This window comes from Mandrillus leucophaeus, unplaced genomic scaffold (assembly GCF_000951045.1).
Source record: "Mandrillus leucophaeus isolate KB7577 unplaced genomic scaffold, Mleu.le_1.0 Scaffold646, whole genome shotgun sequence".
Taxonomy (NCBI): Eukaryota; Metazoa; Chordata; class Mammalia; order Primates; family Cercopithecidae; genus Mandrillus; species Mandrillus leucophaeus.
Window position 1 is genome coordinate 420982 of NW_012106986.1, and position 19142 is coordinate 440123.

A 19142-nucleotide genomic window follows, 5' to 3' on the forward strand; every position below is an offset into this window, starting at 1 on the left:
GGCAGCTGCTAGCCATTAGCAAACAGCCCTCGCGGGAGTTGGGGATGGGTGCGCTGGGAAGGAGATCTGAGCGAGGCCCCAACAGTATTCACTACAACAGCCATGCAGGGGATGCAGTTCTTTCCTCTGTGCTGCCTCGGGCACTCGTTACTAGTGAGCTAAAAGCAAATAATACCATCATCCCACAAGTCACAACAGATACACAGCAGGATATAGTAACTCCCTAAGCAGAAGTTATGGCTATACACATAATCCCTCTACTATGCTGTGTTTTCCTTGTGGGATCTAGAAAGCAACTGAAAAACACTTTTTCCAAGCCATAGTGTTCTACCGTTACAATTTGAGTTTCTAATCTCAGGCATGACATAGTAGAAGTATTTGATGATAATACTAAGACTCCCATTTGTGTCTCATGTACTTGATAGATTTTCCAGTTATTCCCAAATGCTGCAAGATTTTTATAAATTTCTCTGTGTTAAAACATCAAAAGGAGCCAACAGGCTCTTGGCCTGGGATGGTGAGCTCAGTGAAGGGGTCGAGCTTTAGCAGGGGTGGTGGGGCCGGTCTGTGCTGACTCTTATGGAAGGTGCCTCAGCCTTGGTCATTCACTCATTCTCTGCCGAAAAGAGAATGGGTGTCATCAGCTGGTGGTCCAGGAGGGTTATAGGAGAGAAGTCAATGCGGAGAAAGAAATTGGGAAGGGTGCTGGGCTGCTTCAAGTTGAAGTGTAAGGCTGATTGCAGGAGGGAGCAGGTGAGCTCCTGGTACCGACACTGGGCAAGTGGATCCCACTGTCCCTGTGTGTGTCTCCTGTAAGAGGGGTGATTGCTTCAGTCATACCAGCAATGTGTATGCATGCACTCAATCATTCATTCTTCAGCATATTTATTAAGCACCTTCTGTGTGCTGGGCTCTGGAGAAGAAGAATCAACCCAGGCCCTGGTCCTTGAGAAGTTTGTGTTCTGGTGGTCAAGGCAGAAAGGGAACAGATAGAAAGTGTTCCTGTGGGAGACCTGCACGTGAGAGGGGAGGAAGAGGAGTAGGCAGAGATGCACACAGGAGGGGCACTTGGTAGAGCCGTTCACAGGCTGGGCTGTCTGCCTCACACAGCATGTTGGCAGATCTCGCAGAGCACTTGATAGCAAGTTCAAATGGAGTGAAAGCCGAGGTCCCCTCCACAGGGAGAAATCAGGTCCTCTGGGCCCCAGACCAGCAGAGAAAACCTGTTTCAGCCAAAGCAGACAGTGGCAATGGCCTCTCGGGATACTGTTTCTGCTCATCAGCACTTTTAAAAGTCCAATGAGCCCATTTAACAAAGTTGTCCTGTTGTCTCTCACAGGGAGAAGTTGTGGAATACGTGGATGACCTCTTAGAACTGGAGGAGACCAGCTAGCCCGCAGCAACCTAAGAGACTTCCTCCTGACGTTCAGGAAACACAGATTCTTCGTCCTTTTCCCAACAGCCCAGGCTGTTGATACCTCAGAGCCTTCCCTTTACTCTCCGAAGTGAAAGGGAAGCCCCCATCTCTCTCACTACATGTCACCAGGGGTGAGCCTGCCTTTCCCGTCTTCACACCTGCCACCTCGTGTTCACACCTATCTTTCTTACCTTCTTTTTGAGATGGAGTCTCGCTCTGTCGCCCAGGCTGGAGTCCTTTGGCACGTTCTCGGCTCACTGCAACCTCCGCCTCCTGGGTTCAAGCAATTCTCCTGCCTCAGCCTCCCAATTACCTGGGATTACGGGCATGTGCCACCACGCCTGGCTAATTTTGTATTTTCAGTAGAGACGGGGTTTCGCCATGTTGGCCAGGCTGGTCTTGAACTCTTGACTTCAGGTGATCCACCTGCCTTGGCCTCCCACAGTGCTGGGATGACAGGTGTGAGCCACCGTGCCCGGCCTCTTTCTCACCTTTACACCTGTCTTCTTATCCTCACATCTGTTTTCACACCTTCACCCCTGTCTTTCTCATGTTCACACTTGTCTTCCCCGTGTTCATACCTGCCTTTCTCACCATTTTGGTTTGAAGGACAGTCTTCTCTGGCTTGTTTTTTTGGTTTTGTTTCTTTTTTTTTTTCCCCAGAAAATCAGTATTATTTTTTAAATAAGAAAAACATTCCTAAAAGACGATAATTGTGAAAACCTCCTTTGGCTTATTTGCTCTTCCAGATTTTAGTCTCCTTTCTCCCCATCCAGGAAAGATGGTGGAAGACAAAGGCTAAATTTCTCCAGCCTCACAGTGGTCTTCACTTGGTCTGACTTGTACCAATTCTAGCACCCACTGAAAAACAAGTTGAGTAGAGAGTGTAGAGTACAGAAATGTGGCTTTTGCCCCACTTCGCATCTCCAAAATTACAACGGTTGGCCAATCCCATTTGGGGACAATGCTTAGTTATAAGTCTCCGAGATGGAAAAAGAAGAAAGTCAGAGCTGTCTAGTTTCATTTATTCTTTCAGTAAATGTTTATTGAGTACCTACTGTGTGCTAGGCATTGACCAGGGAACTACAGATACTTCACCGAATAACGGGAAAGTTCCCTGTGCTCATGGAGCTTACATTCTACAGGGAGAAAGAGATAGCCAATACATAGGAATAAATATATACAAGGTATCATATAGTGATAATTGCTATGGAGAAAAATAAAGCAGGGGAGGGAGTAAGAAATCCTAGAGATGAGGCTGCAGTTTTAAATGGGGCCTCACTGGGAAAGTGACATTAGAGCAGAGACGGGAAGTGGATCCTGGCCAAGGCATTCGAGGTGGAGGAACAGGATGTGCAGTGCCCCTGCTCTGCATGGTCAGGGAAGAGCAGGGAGACCCAGCAGAGTCATGGGCAGGGGAGAATGGAAGGAGAGATGGCTGGGGAGGAGGTCAGGTGGTGGAGGGCCTTGGCTTGGCTTCTGCTGAGTGAGATGGGAGCCACTGGAGGGTTTGAACAGAGGAGTGCCTTGATTGATTTATATTTTGCAAGGGTCATTCTAGCTGCCATATTGTGAAAAACTTTAGTGGACAAGGGCAGAAGAAAGAGGGAAGACCTGTTAGGAAGCTGCTGCAAGATTCCAGTCTTGGGCCTGGGCCACAGCAACAGCAGTGGCCAAATCTCTAGATTTATTTTGAAAGCAGAGCCAATAGGATTCGCTGAGAGGTTGAATGTGCAGTGTAAGAGAAGGAAGAGTTAATGATGACATTAAGGTTTTCAGCCTGAATAGCAGGAAAGATGGAGTTACCAGTTACTGAAACGGAAGGATGGGCTGGGTAAGTAAGGAATTTGGTGCAAAGCAGGCTGTCTGTGGTTGGAATGGGAGGTTCTGGCTGCAAATCAAAGTGGAGAGTTTTCTCAGGTCAGGTCTGCAGCAGAGCTCGAGACAGGAGCACTTGGTTTATTGTGGGGGGTGCTCTCGGAACCTGTGAAAGCCTCTATCAGTCATTTATTGGCTGTGAGAAGTTCTCTGGGAGTGCTGGTACATTTGAAGGCAAGTGGCTTCAGTTGAGGGCAAGTCTCTGGAAAAGAGGCTGTAGGCATCTGGCGGCTACCATGCATGGTAGTGTGTTGGTGGGTGTGGGGTCCTGGGAACTGGCTCTGTGAAGGGATCTGGCAGGGCACCACAGCGCCCCCTAGTGAACCATCAGCATGTCAGTGGCATTTAAAGCCATGCGGCCGGAGGGGCCACTGAGATTGTCTCTGAGTATTACCGAGAAGCAACAGAAAAGAGCCATGGATGGAGCCCTTGGGCTCTCTGGGAAATCGGAAATCAGCCAAAGAGACTGAGAAGGAGTTACCTTAAGGTCAGAGAACACCAAGAGAGTGTGGTGTTCTGGAAGCTGAGCTTTCTTTATTCAGGCTCATTCCCTTCCCCAAAGAAGCCACTTGTGTAGTTGGGCCCCTCCAGGGTTGAAGGCAAGAGGAGAAAGGTACAGCGTTTGGGAAACAAGGCTTCTCCTGCAATAGCCTGGGAAGGAATAAAAGGATAGAGTGTTTGGGTTTTTGTGTAATGGTGGTTAATTGGGGTGGAACACTCACACACTGTGCTTTTTCTGGGCTTTCCTTATCTCTCAGAACACTACCAACCTCGGGGAACTTGGGTACATCCTTCTGTTTCTCCTTCAGTTCTATCCTGCTTCCCTCATCCCTCTGACACCATGTCCTCACTCACCTGCACAAGAATCCCTGCATCAGGTTCTCTTTTGAGGGTGCCCAACCCAGGACAGTCCCCTACCACTTCTGTCTTGGGCTGAAGTTGCCCATGTCCGCAGAGTCTGTACTCCCAGCAGTGTTTGACCCGAAGAGTCAGTGTTATTACTGGTGGATGCACCATGTCCACAGCAGCCCCCCAATCCCAGCGATGCGTCAGATCTTATGTGGCTTCCTGCTGGGGGAGATGGCCTTTGCCCACGGGATGCCGGGTTCTCCTTTATTTCCTCACCCCACCCTCTACTCCACCAGAGAAACTTCCTTTTGAACTCAGTGGGGAAGAGGGTGATGAGACAGGACTAGAAAGTAGTGGAGGACCCAGCGAGTGGACGCCCTGCTCCGGGATTCCTGAGTCTGTAAATAGTGTGCCCAGCAGCTGTGAACTCCCCTTATAGCCCTGGGCTGCAATGTCCTTCCCAGCTGTGTGAGACAATGAAAGCCGACGTCCACAGGGACCCAGGCTGGGTTGGGTGTTGTGACTTACTCCACCTCTGTGCCCTGCAGAGGTCCCGTTGGGTCCTTGTCTTGTGAGCTTGGGGTGAGCTTTCTGTACATGATGTTGTTCCACATATGGGTTGAGTTGGCATGGTAGGGGGTCCTCGTTTACTCTCTGAAGTTGGCCTCCTTTCACTGGGGATTGAAAAGCACCTCCACCCCTACCCTAGCGATGTCCCCTGAGGACCCTGGTGATAGTACAGTCAATATTGTCAGTACTTTGCTTTGATTGAAGGCTGTGGAGCTGAGTTACCAAAATTTCTATTTCAAAGGAAACCAAACCTTAAAAAAAAAAAAAAAAAAGTGGGCTGGTTCTTCCAAACCTACCGTGAAACCCTGATGTGCAGGCTGCACTCAATGACCTCAACCCAACACCTCCCTGTGTTTCTTGGAAGAGCCTAGAAGATTCCTGGATTGAGACCCCATTGGTTCAGCCTCAGTCTGGCCTGTCTTGAAAAAAACAAACACATTTGTAAGCTTTGTGGGAGCTTCCAGGCCCGCTGTAAGACGCCTCGCTTGTCCTTTGACCCATCAGCATGGAGTTCAGTGGTTGCTCTTTGGTTCTGCAGGTTGGTGGGGAGGCCGCCCATCGTGGTGGGGCATCTGTCCAGCCCCATTGCCACTCAGGGCATCCAAGCAGGAGGCACCCGCTGGGAAGGGTCTAAAGATACTCCTTGTGGCCACTGCTACTGTTCACATTTGACTTGCGGAGAAGTGAAGGGCTGAGGGGAGGTTTGTGTACACACATGTAATTAAAAGTGACTAACTGACCGAAGTGAGCACATACCAACATATGCAACATACTAATATCTTCCTGATTTTTGAGACTTTCTAATTACTACAACTAACCTGTTGTGCTCACCTCTGGAATTCAGAAAGAGAGCCACTGCGAGCACTGACCACAAGGGCTGCCTTAGGAAGGAAATGTGTGCTTTCAGTTCTTATTAGGGGAATTTTAAGAGCACAAAAATTTTATTGAACCCACCTCAGTGGCAAACAGAAAATGATTTGTTAGATTGTCAGTGCGAAGGGGTTTATTATGACTGCTGGTGGAATAAACAGTGACTGGTTTCTGCCAACATTTATGGAAATAACGTTTCTAAGTTTTAAATGTGAGCTGTAAACCGAAGCCACTTCAGTTAAAAAAAAAAAAAAATCAATACTTAAACTGTAGGGAAAAGGTGGATCGGTGCCAGAGAAAACATTATTTAATAGTGTCGGAACATGGAACTGCAACACAGTTTGTAGCAAGGCACTGAGAAAAACCCACAACTAATCCTTCATCGCAGCTGTCTGAACTCTTGATCATCTGCCATCCCCCAAACAGGGACTTCTTTTTTTCTGGTGACTCCAGGCCTGAATGACCTAGTGTGGAGAGTTTAAACTATGTACAAGGGAGGAAAGAAAAAACGGAAAGGAACCTTAAGTAAGCCTCAGCCAAAGGTTTTATGCATGGGACTTCCTGTGCCTGCAGCCAGGGGCAAGACCGATCCCTATGCCTGTCCCCATGACATCTCCCTGAAAGAGAAGACACCATGACAGCCCGGCTTTGCCTTGACTGACCCACTCCTACCCCAGAAATAAGAATCAAGAGCAGCCATGGTTATCCTTAGCCGGCCACATATCCTGGCACCTGACACTGTCCCCACACAAATAGCTGACTTTCGTTGCTTGTTGAATGAATGAGTTGGCTGTATATCCTCTCGGAGCTGGCAGGTAAGATATTAGTGCCTCATTTTATAAGAAGAGAATAGGAAGGAATTAAGCAATTTGGCCAACAGACACAAGATAAAGATTCCAGAGTTTTATCTCCCACTTTAGGGTGGCAGTCAGTAGGCCAAACTCCAAAGGCCACTGCTGATGTCTTTCTCTGCCTCCTCTCTTTGGGTTAGTGTGGTATGTACAAGCTCACTCTTGTTGAAAGTTAGAACTCAGAAAATAGTTGAAAACAAAAGCTTTTTGTTTTTTTACATCACATTAAATGTTTTACTTTGCTTATTCTCTATTTTCTGTTCTATCCACTGGACAGGGATGTCTTCACCACATTCTAGAAGCTGTGTTATCATGAGCTCTGTTTTCTCAGGTCTGTGAAATTTCTGACATTCATCTAACAAAGTAGAAACTTCACACCAGGGACTCCTGGATCTCATGCAGGAGGACTGGTCCTTGCTAGCCATGAGCTGGCTGAGGTCCTGTCGGGCAGTAGAGGCTCATGCCTCTCCCCAGGAAGATTGTCTTTCAGAGGAGATCTGGAATCCCACTAGGAAAAACATTTGGAATCTGTTTCAAACAGGGACCCAACGCATCTTCAGGCGTGACTGTCAACAGCAACTATGCTCCATGCATGCCACTAAGGGGCAGGCAGGAGAAAGAATAGTAGAAGGAGGCAGGTGGAAAGAGTGAGGAACCAGCCAGCACAAAAGGAAGTCCATGTTATGGAGAGTTCAAACAGCTGTCTGAAGAAGAGGTGGAGGACATGGAGATGAGCCCAAGAATTCCAGAGGATGTGGTGAAAAAATCTGGACTGAGGAGGAGAGGAGGTGCAGGGAATAACAGTTGAGTTGATGGATGTCTTAGGTCAGAATCCTTTGAAGCAAGGGAAGTGATGGGGTGCTCTCAAGAGAAGGGGTGTGAGGGAAGCAGGAAGGGGCTAGTAAGGATGTGTCTTCAGTTGGAGACTGGCTTCAGCCTGATCTCACGGGAGCTCTGGAGCATGAATCACACTGGAGTTGGTCCCACCTTGCGTCAAGGAGGCCAGCCTTTTGCATTCCCATGACAGCTGGTCATTGGTTATAGGCTGCCCTAGCAGAGTATAAGGTGGTCTAACTTCTTGGGTGAGGGAACTCCCAGTAGGCCAAGGGCATTTCTCTGCACTGGAAGGGTACACTTATGTGCTTATGAGCATTTTAGCAGCCAACACTCAGGGCAGCTGGAAGATGGGTTCACCTACCTAGCAAAGGGGACCTGGGAGGGGCATCAACAATGTCCACAACATTGGAAGGCTTGGGAGGCGTGGATCTGTGGTGGTCATGGACATGAAAATGGATGTAAGGCAGATGGGATTGGTGCTGATGGTGTCTGAGCTGGATTTGCTAGTTGCCCTTCCACATCTCTTCCAACATGCCCCTCCAACATGCCTGGTGTCCCAGGAGCCTGACCTCTATGGTTCCATTGCCTGGACTTCTTCACCCTCTGATTTCCAGTTGCCACTGGGACATGCCAGCAAGAGATGGCAGGGTGAGACAAGGTCTGGGTCCTTAAAATCTTTGCTTCCTCCAGGCCACAGTTGGACACTGGCTGCATTCTCTTTGAGGCCAGAGCCCTTGTCCTGCAGGGCCTTTCCTATTGCTGAGCTCTTGTTGGCTCCCTAACAGGTCCCCACCATCCCTTGATGGTTCCCCTAACTCTCCCCACACCTTTGTGAACAGTCCCTTCAGCTAACCCTCTAATTACTCCTTTGAGTGTCCTGTGAAGAGAAAGGGGATAATCAGTTTTCTCTTAGGCCAGCGCCTTCTCAAGCTTTACCATTCATGCCCGCCACCTGGGCATCCTGTTAGATGCAGATCCTGATTCAGCAGTCCTGGGGTGCGGCCTGAGATTGTGTACTTGCTTGCAGTGCCTGGGCTACCGGGGCAGGAGCCACACTTTGAATAGTGAGGTCCTGGGTGTTTTGTTGCAGTGAAGTGAGTGGTCTCTGGTTGGGGCAAGGAAGAGGGAAGTAGGGAGGGAGGAGGGGCAAGAGTGCCACAAACTTCCCTAAAATCCTGCTGCAGGAGGTAACATAGCTGAGAGTTAGGTTTAGAAAGGACAGTCTTAGATCTTAGATATAGTAAGTATTAAGACATTATTTTCAAGATTACTAGAGAATTTTTTTTTTTTAATTTTTATTTTTAGATGGAGCCTTGCTCTGTCCCCCCAGACTGGAGTGCAGTAGCATGATCTCAGTTCACTGCAACCTCCACCTCCCGGTTCAAGCAGTTCTCCTGCCAGAGCCTCCCGAGTAGCTGGTACTACAAGCGTGCACTACCACGCCCAGCTAATTTTTGTATTTTTAGTACAGAAAAGGTTTCACCATGTTGGCCAGGCTGGTCTCGAACTCCTGACCTCAAGTGATCTGCCTGCCTCAGCCTCCCAATGTGCTGGGATTACCAGTGTGAGCCACTGTGTCCAGTGAGATTTTTTTTTTTTTTAAACCATGGTGCAGTAGCCTAGAAATAAAATACATTCAGCAACTGTTGGGGCAATAATTATTTATTTTAAATATCTCAGAAGCTTTGTGTTAATAGAACCCCCTCCCCCAATTTTCATGAGCATTAAACATTCACCATTCTCAAAACATGCATGACATACAATTTAGATTTATAGTATTTTAATCATTCCCTTTCAACATGCAGTTTTAGATTCTGTAACATTAATTTAGAGGCTACCACACCAATAAGATCTTAAAAACTGATGTGTTGGGTTTATTTCACAGTTCATGTCTACAAATAAAACATTTACATGTATTGATAATTTGTAATAAATTTATTAATACATGTGTATTAATATTGCCTATTTATTTGTTGGTATAAATTCAATGTTTTGGGTTATTCCATAATAATAGTTACTAACACAGTCCCAATGCTGGAACAGAGGTTATTTTATATAGTTAAAAATAGAAAAGTTATCTTGCAGTAGATTAGGATCTAATTTATAAATATATACAGTCTCTGGCTTTTATTCTATTATGTTTTGCTTTGGCTACATGCAGAAAGCATTTTTTTCCTATTGTTCTTGACTTCATCTGATGCATAGGTATTCTAGTTGGTGCCTTCAGGCTTTATTTTACCCAACTATGGGGACTAAGATCTTCGATTATGCTGCTTTTCTTTATGGCTACTTCACCTAGTATTTTTCCAAAGCTTGCTGAAAAGAGGTGGCAGGGTAGAAAGCATGTTGTGAATTCTTTTTTCCTTAGGTAGAACACCACCAACAATTTTTCAATCATAAAAAAGATCAGGATTTCCCTCTACCACACAAAAACACTTAGACTCCTATGGTGTCTCAAAATAAATGTATTGTGTTCACCTTTTACCACTGGTAACTATTTCCAAGAAGGTGATTCATATTAGAAAAATATAACATGTTTCATTTCTGTGCCAACATACAGGAGACTATTGCAGGTGGCATTTGGGCAGCTTCAAATGCCACCTCAGCTGCACACAGCCATGCCTGACTTCCACACAACACACACACCACATACTCATCTTCTGTGCCTTTAGGAGTTCAGCTGGCCTTGAAGTTCACATTTGAGCTTATTATAAACCAATAGGCTCTCAAACTTGAGTGCACATCAAAATCACCTGGAGGGCTTGTTAAAAACACAGAGAACTGGGCCCTACTCCCAGGGTTCCTGTTTCCTGAGTCTAGGGTGGGACTAGAGAATTTGCATCTCCAACAAATTCCCAGGTGATGCTGATGCTACTGGTCTGAGGACCACACTTTGAGAACCACTGCCATAAACCATACTGGCTGAGCCACCCTAAGAAATGATTTAGATGCCATGAAATGGGTTGCCCAACAGACAGGATGGATTCTGTTTCCACAGAGCTCCCGGTTTCCACACTAGAGAACAGATCAGCACAGATCATTTCATACTCTTTTACAGATTCTTCTGCTTCTCCATCAAATATGTGCCCATACTTGATATCCTGGTGTTCGGCCCTCTGAAAACATTTCTTTTTTTTTTTTTCTCCCGTGTCATTCCCTCTTACTGGAGTTCAGAGAAATGGTTAATCCTGAGAGAGGAAACCAAGGACTGAGTTTTGTTAGTCCTGGCAAAAATTCCAAGACATTCCTAGGCACAGACTGGTCAAGGACAACTAGGCCACTGCTTCTGAGAGGAAATGGTACTTACTGGTACAAAGCTAACTTTGTTTTTAAAAAATAATAGCAAATCCTTAACCAGGAAAGATTGAAAATAAAATATAATAAATGATAGGCTGTCCCACAAAATGGAGGGAACAGAGGGGGATGTGTGTTTCTTCATTCCTCACCTCCCCCAATAAAATGTCAGTCTTAAATTCCCTCTAATTTCAAGAAACAATGAAAAAAGAAACCTCAGAGCTTCTGGACTGTGTCCTGGCTCTTGGTTCATCTGCCCTCAGCAACATCACAACATTAAAAGGAAACAACCCATTATTCTTCCATATTCCTCTCCCAATAATTCAATATCCATGTCCTAAATAATACTGCTCTCATACACTTGGTTTATCATGGCTATTTATAAAATTTCAGGGCATGAAGCTGGTGATCTTCTTTCTTCAAAAAGGTAATACTGTCATGTGGCCCACACCTGGAATCCTAGCACTTTGGGAGGCTAAGGAGGGTGGATCACTTGAGGTCAGGAGTTCTTGACCAGTCTGGCCAACATGGTGAAACTCCATTTCTACTAAAAATACAAAAAAATTTAGCTGGGCATGGTGGTGTATGCCTGTAATCCCAGCTACTTGGGAGGCTGAGGCAGGAGAATTGCTTGAACTTGGGAGGCAGAGGTTGCAGGGAGCTCAGATTGTGCCACTGCACTCCAGTCTGGGCAACAGCATGAGACTCCATCTCAAAAAAAAAAATAATAATAATAATAATAATAATACTGTGATGAAGGAAGAGGCGATTTTCAACCTCACACTGGAAACAGGGCCCAAGCACAGGTCTGGGATTAGTGTAGTCAATTCCACGGCAGATGGTGAAGACACTGATGTGAGTGATGATGCCACCAAAGCCTCCCTGCCCTCCCAGGTGCTCCAGAGACACTTCTCAGCCTATAAAACAAAGGGCTGAGGAAAACATGATGAGCCCCAGTCCACCTGCGTCATGCTCTAGTAAATTATCAGTGTGATGTGTCACAGTTATTTTCCTCCCAAGTGGCTTTGGGAGAACCCACTCCGAAGGTGCCTAGACCTTCTCCATCTCGATCTGCTGGTGGTAGTGCCGAGCCTGCCGCTGGCCAACATTCAGCTTGTACACGGAGCTCTTGTGCTGGTACTTGCGGTAGCCCCACACCATCCCCACACCTGCCAGGAGCAGCACTAGGCACAGGACGGTGACAATGGTGGCGATCACAGGGCCTCTACTGAGGCCAGGACATCCGCCCCCCACACAGGACTCCAAGGTGGGATGAAGCTCCTCGCTTGTACCCGGCCCAGGGCCTTCCTGTCCAAAGAAGTCTTCAGACAGCAGGTATGGGAAGCTGTCCTGGATCTCAGGAGCAGTGGTTTCTCCTGGAGGCTGGGTGGTTGCCATGATCGTTGAGGGGATGTGGTTAGGTGTCTGCTTGACAGTGGTCGCTGTTAATATCTCCAGGGTGGAGCTGGTAAGCTCATAGGGCAGGGTGGCCATCGGAGACTCCTCTGTGGTGAATCTCCAGGATAGAGTTGACTGGTAGTTGGTCAAGTCACCATCCCCATTGCCCTCAGTCTCGGACACACTCACGGGTCTGAGTGCCAAAGCTTCCACATCTAGCATTTGAGATGGAAGAACTGAACTATGGGTCATGCCCTCGCTTGGTGTGAGGGTGCTACTCCAGGGCTTCTTAACTTCCACAAGAATGGACTGATCAGGAGTAAGTAGGATGTTTTCATCTAGTCCTACTGACCCATCCCCTCTGTCCCCATCTTCTTCCTCTTCTGCCTCTGTCTTCCTCCAAGCCCCATCTGTCACAGGGTAGCCATCTAACCAGGACTCATCACTGCTGCTCACCACTGGATCCCCTGCCTTGCTATCATTCTTGCCCACAAATGGCCCCAAGGGACCATCCGTGTTGTCATAGATCACCTTAGTTTCAGGTTCACCTGGGACCAGTTTTACACCACTGTGGTTGTCTCCAGCAGAAAACTGCTTTTTGGTGTCATCATCCACCTCCTTTTCCAACCCAGGCTTGTGGAAAGCCTCAGCAGGAAACCAGAACAAGTGCTTCTGGAGCAGCCGCGATCCTGGCGAGTCTGCAGAGACACTGCTCCCAGCGCCAGGCAAGCCTGTGGTTGGCACAAAGCCTTTATCCTGGGCTATGTTTTCTCTCCCCACAGAAATGGAGACCAGATGGTCCTGTTTTGGAGCCTTCTCAGACGAGTCTCCCTGACTCCTGTCCTCTTCTGCCTCTGTCCGGGAATCCTCCATGAGCTCTCTGAATGACACAGATCTGTCATCAGGGAAGTTATCTTCATAGTCAATGTGTGCCTCAGCCTCATCTGGAAGGAAAGAGGGAAAAACCTCATTAGCTCCAAAGGCACAGAGCCAGTATAGAACACAGGAAAAGGAAATTAAAAGCATAAGGGCTGGGACAGAATAAATAATACTGTTATTATTCACAGATGATATGACTGCGTATCGTAGATAAACCCAAAGAATCTACATATGAACATTACAATTAACTACAATTAACATCTGAGCTTAGACCGGGCATGATGGCTCACACCTGTAATCCCAGCACTTTGGGAGGTCCAGGCAGGTGGATCACTTGAAGCCAGGAGTTCGAGACCAGCCTGGTCAACATGGCGAACCCCCATCTCTAATAAAATACCAAAAAAATAGCCAGGCATAGTGGCATATGCATGTAATCCCAGCTATTCAGGAGGATGAGACATGAGAATTGCTTGAACCCAGAAGGTGGAGGTTGCAGTGAGCCAAGATCACATCACTACACTCCAGCCTGGGTGATAGAGTGAGACTCAAAAACAAAAACAACAACTCAAAAACAACAACAACAAAAAACATGTGACTTTATTAGGGATACTAGGTCTACAGTAAATATAAACATCAATTGAATTTCTAAATCTTGTCAATAAATAGAAAATTAAAATTTAAAAGGATGCCATTTACAATAACATTAAAAAAAACCAAACACATAGGAATAAATCTAACAAAAGATGTGCAAGACTTCTACATGGAATGATATAAGACATTGCTGAGCAAAATTAAAGAAGACTTAAATGAATGGAGGAATAGATCATGATCATGTAGCAGAAGGCTCAAGATTGCTAAGTTGGCAATTCTGTCCAAATTGATCTATATAGATCTAATACAATTCTAATAAAAAATCTCAGACATTAACTGAATGCTAAAGTTTATGGAAATGCAATGAACCAAGAATAGACAAGGCAATATTGAAACACAAGAAAAAGCTGGAAGACATATGCAAAACATTTCAAGATTTACTATAAAACTGAATTACCTTTTAAGGCTGTGGTATTGGCACAAGGACAGATAATTAGATTACATTAAAATTAAGATCTTCTGTTCATTAAAAGCTACCACGAAGAGAGTTACAATGCAAGGCAGAGTTAGAGAAGATATCTGCAACACATATAACTCCAAAGGGCTCGTATCCAGAATTTAAAAAGGACTCCCACAAATCTATACTAAGTAGATAGACAAACCATAGAAAAATTGGCAAGATATTTGAATTGGCACATCATCAGAAACATATCAGACTAGTCATTAAACGTGGAAAGAAGCTCAACCTCACTAGTAAGATAGTCATAATGAGATACCATTGCATAGCACCAGAATGGCTAAAATTAAACAGATCGGCAATATCAAATGTTAACTAGGATATACAGCACTGTTAGTGGGAGTGTGAACTGGAACAACCACGATGGAAAACTGTTTGTGCATCTCTACTAAAATTGAACATATGGATGCTCCATGACACAGCAATTCCACTCCTAAATATACACTTAACAGTAATGTGTGCATATGGGCGCCAAAAGACATGCCTAAGAATGTTCATAATCGTAAAAAACTGGAAGCAATTCGAGTGTCCATTAACTGCGGAACCGGTACATCAATTACAGGATACTTAAACAATGCAAATCCGTACATCAATAAACATGAACCAACCACTGCTTCCCACAACAAAACAGATGAATTGCATGGCCATAATGCTAAGCCAGGCACAAAAGAGCACGCTCTGTGTTGATTCTATTTATATAAAGTTAAAAAACAGGCAGAATTAATCTATGGATGTTGAAACTCAGGATGGTGGTTACACTTGGGTAAGAGAGAAGGGGTGATGACTGGGTCTGGTACAAACAGGACTTTTAGGGTGCTGGCAATATTTGATTTCTTCACTGTGTCAAGGCCTAAATATCTGTTTTTATGCTTGATAAACACTTGGTTTGTTGCCTTATGATTTGTATGTATTTTATAATAAAGTTAAAAATGCATCTTTTTTTTTTTTTTTTTTTTTTAAAAAAAATTTAAAAATGTTTTTTTTTTTTTTTTTTTTTTTTTTAAAGACAGAGTCTCTCTCTGTCTCCTAGGCTGGAGTGCAATGGCGCAATCTAGGCTCACTGCAACCTCCACCTCCCGAGTTCAAGCGATTCTCCTGCCTCAGCCTCCCGAGTAGCTGGGATTACAGGTGCACACCACCACGCCCAGGTAATTTTTGTATTTTTAATAGAGACAGGGTTTCACCATGTTGGTCAGGCTGGTCTCAAATTCCTGACTTCATGATCCGCCCATCTCGGCCTCCCAAAGTGCTGGGATTACAGTCATGAGTCACCACGCCCAGCCCCCAATGCATCTTTTAAAACACTGATTTGTTCTTTGTAAAACTTCCAAGTCATGGGATGATGCTGTAAAGTATTCTGAATCCAACTGAATAAGATTCAATAGAGCCCCACAACTAGGAGCCCAGAATGTAAGGACAGTCCGACGAGAGGGGAATCAACTGGTCAGGAAAGCTCAAGAAGCTGGTGTCCTCAGAAGACAGCAGCAGCCCTTTGAGCTTCCCCTCTCTCAATGGTCTTTGAAAGCCAAGTCCTGCTGGAAGATACACTTAAATTATTAAAACAGACTGGTTCTCCCACTTAACTTTCAACTTTGGAAGAACAAAATGCACAGAGCTCCAGAGTCAAGGTCTAGATGGAATGCTGAGGTGTCATGCGGTGCACTCCTGGGTTCTGAAACTAGATTCGTGGGTATCTGGCTTATTTCTAAAGGCTATTAAGAGAATAAGACTCTGTATCTTGCTTATTTAATGACTGACAGAGTTATACATAAAATTTAACAATCTTTTCTGATCTGCTCCTGAAATGTAAGCCCATTCACTTTACATGTGTCCTCAGTCAGAAAAGGGAAACAGTGGATGAAGAGCAAACATCACTGATAAATATCAAATGCATGTGTGTTTTATGCTTAGAAAAGGATGGCCAATGATTATACCCCATTGTGTCCTGTTCACAAAACCTCACACAAAAAACACATCAGATGGCTGGACCATTCTTATCAGCCTTGTAGAATTCAAATACAGGCTCCCAGTGCTCAACCAGGCGCCTCCCTTCACATTCCCTGTTATATCCTCATTTCAAATTCTGCACTGACCCGCTCCTTCATTCAACAGACCTCACTGAGTGCTGACTATGTGCTAGAGCTTGGGATCACTGGTGAATAGGATAAATACTCCCTTCCCCCTTGGAGCATATGGGACAGAATCTCTCTTGCATCCTATAGGATTGAACTTCAATGATTTTGTGTGCACAAATTTTCACCCAATATTCTGAACGAACATCAGGTTTTGCATTGAAGTACTGTCCTTCCTTCAAAAACAACAAAATGAAATGAATGTCACTATGACAGAACTTTTCTCTACAATTTACCCAAAACATATAGACAAGTCACACTGAGATTTAAGGTCATGACTTGTATCTTTGACCTCAGGATAAGGGGATTAGATTGCTTATGCACATGTGTGTCCTTACTGGCTGTGGAAGACAGATTGCAGTAATGGCCACAAATCTCCACTTTTTCCTGCATCAAGTCCTTTTGCAATGTGCCTTTGCACGACTTCCCATGAAAAGTTTGGGCCTGTTTTTCCATCTCTAGAATCTGGGCTGACCTCGTCCTTTGTTTTGACCTACTGAATGCAATGAAAGTGTTGCATGCCTTTGCTCTCTGCCTTGGAGCCCTGCCAGCTGCCATGTGAACAAACCGGGATGCTGAAAGATAAAAGACCCCATGAAGGAGAGGCAAACGTCCCAACGGAGGCCACCCTAGATCAGGCAGCTCTGGCTGACCACATTCACCTGAGTTAGCCCAGTCCAAACTGCTGTCTCAAAGAACTGGAGCAGAATAAATGATTGTTGTTTCACGCCACTAAGCTTTTTGAGGATGGTCTATTATGCAGAAAAAGCCAACTGACACACTAGCAATAGTAATGAGCTGCTTGCGGGGCAGGGCCCAAGGCACTGTGTCCCTAAAGTACAACAGTGCTTATCTACTATAGGTATTCTTATAGGTATTCTTGAGTGAGTGAAAAAGTAAATGGTTCCGGGAGGAAAATGGGGAAAATCTGCAATAGTTCAGATTCCAAGCTTCTCTTCATCCCTACCTTAAAACTGTTCCGCACTGAGATCAATTTCCAGGAGCACAGTCTCCCAAAACACAAGAGGACTATAGGCCCACTTCTAAATTACACGGAATGAATTACTTGTACCCATAGTCTCTCATAACACCCCAAAGACCCTCTGAAAAGACGCCATTGTTGAAGGACCAATTGAATACAAAAACACACACGGGTGTGCACCACATACATGCACACAACACACACCCTCACATACTGGTGAGCAAATCGCTGTCACAGCCTAGCTGGTGAGAGCATCTCTTCTCATCCCAGCCTCTCCTTGGTGCCCATATTCTTATCCATTTAAAACGGTAGCCTAGTAGAACTCCCGCCCCACTGCTAGTCAGTTTCAAGCAGAGTGGTGATCCTGCTCCATCAAGGTTTGCTCCTAATGCATAGAAACTTGGCATTCCACATGTCTGACCGGTCATTTTTGCCCCAAATCTGCCCCAACCAATTTGTTTTTAATTAAAGAAAATAATATATTCTGCGGTACTGCAGAAGAAATTATCTTTGCGAAACAATACACATTTGCCAGTTGTCTCCTAGAGGTTCTGCTGTTGAGGATGAATATCCCTGTCCTCAGCCAGAACCCAGCCCCCTTTCATGAGGGGATAAGGTAGGAAGCGGTAACTCTCCAAGATCATTTTCCCTCAAGAAGCTTCCACCCACTTGAAAGCATAGGCCACACTTCATGCACCAGCTATAATACCAGGCCTCTTTCCACATGTTATTTTACTATGGAATATTTTTTGTTGCCTCACTGCAGCCCCAAGACATCAAACCGTGAAGGACCCCAGATTCTATTTTATTCCGTGGTATTTTTGTCATTTCCCGTTCTTGCTTGCACGAATCTGGACAGTGCATTAATTTTCTTTCAGGTCATCAACTCACTGACTTTCAGTTCACTGACTGTCGGGAGTAAACAAGCTGTTTGTGCTGAACTCAGTCAGCATGATGAAAGGGACCAACATCTGCACAGAGCTTTACCAAAGGCAGTCCCGGCTGATGGGAAAGCCAGCGGCCTGTCGGTGCCAATGTGGGTGCTGAGTCTAAGTGCTTCCTCACTGTCCTCACAGACCGCCATCTTGTCACCTCTGCAGATGCCAAGACTGATACGGTCCATGGGAAGGCGGAATTCTACCCAAATAACCAACAGCTGAAAAGAAGTGTGACTGTAGGGATACTCAAGATCTTCCAGCACCTCAGAATATCTGTGGCCCTGATAAGTCTCGCTGTAACCTCTGCTCCGGCTTCTTCCCTGTTTCTTCTGCTCACACCCCACATTTCACTTCCATCCGCCCCAGTGCCCCCTGCTTTTTTGTTCTTGCTTCTGACTGCCCCTCCATCTGCTCTTCTTCCTCCTTCTTCTACCTCATCACTTATGTTCCAGACCACTTGAATATGTATTGGGGACACAGGCCAAAATTGCCTTATGAACAGGGTGCATTATAGGCCATGCTTGAAAATATCTAAGTGTTCCAGTTGAAACTGTATCATATATTTTTCCTCCCCTGTACTTACCAAAATGGGGAAACACCACCAAACACACACACACATACACACACACACACACACACAAACACAAAACTAGGCTTACTGAATGTGAATTTCTAAAAATGAGGAAACTATACTAAACATCAGTAAAAACATTTTACCAATAGCAACCTCATGAAAAGGGAATAATATATTGCAATGAATTTCATAAACTAGTTACCAAGAGGAGAAACAGAGGGTTCTAAAGAAGAGTAGACAAGCATGGCCTGCCTTAGCTCCTCACCCACCCTCATCCTTTAGAAATGGTACTGGGAGTCAACAAATCCTAGAGAGAAGCAAAGTGGATGGAGAGAACCAGTAACCAGGAGGGCTGCTTCTTCCTGACAGAATAAAAAATGCCAAGACTTTACATTGTTCAGGGGAAGGAAACTTTGATATAGAACATTTAAAACATTTCTGAGGAAAAAGGAGAACCCAGAGTTTTAAATAAAATTTTTTTATGTTTTGTAGAGACAGCATCTCACTATGTTGCCCAGGCTCGTCTTGAACTTCTGGTCTTGAGCAATCCTCCCACCTCAGCCTC

The 19142-nt window shown here is 45.3% G+C and overlaps 2 protein-coding genes across 2 annotated transcripts in view; one reads left to right on the plus strand and one right to left on the minus strand.

Annotated features, from left to right (window-relative positions):
* The window catches only part of CRTAP (cartilage associated protein), a 30047-nt gene extending 23369 nt beyond the window's left edge, over window positions 1-6678 (plus strand). The window contains exon 7 of the mRNA XM_012001013.1: window positions 1340-6678. Coding sequence (XP_011856403.1) covers window positions 1340-1393 — 54 coding nt within the window. The 3' untranslated portion in view covers window positions 1394-6678. The remainder of the gene's footprint in view (window positions 1-1339) is intronic.
* A 2242-nt stretch (window positions 6679-8920) lies between these two features.
* Window positions 8921-19142, minus strand: part of SUSD5 (sushi domain containing 5) — a 93750-nt gene continuing 83528 nt past the window's right edge. The window contains exon 5 of the mRNA XM_012001014.1: window positions 8921-12908. Within this exon, the coding sequence (XP_011856404.1) occupies window positions 11617-12908 (1292 nt within the window). The 3' untranslated portion in view covers window positions 8921-11616. The remainder of the gene's footprint in view (window positions 12909-19142) is intronic.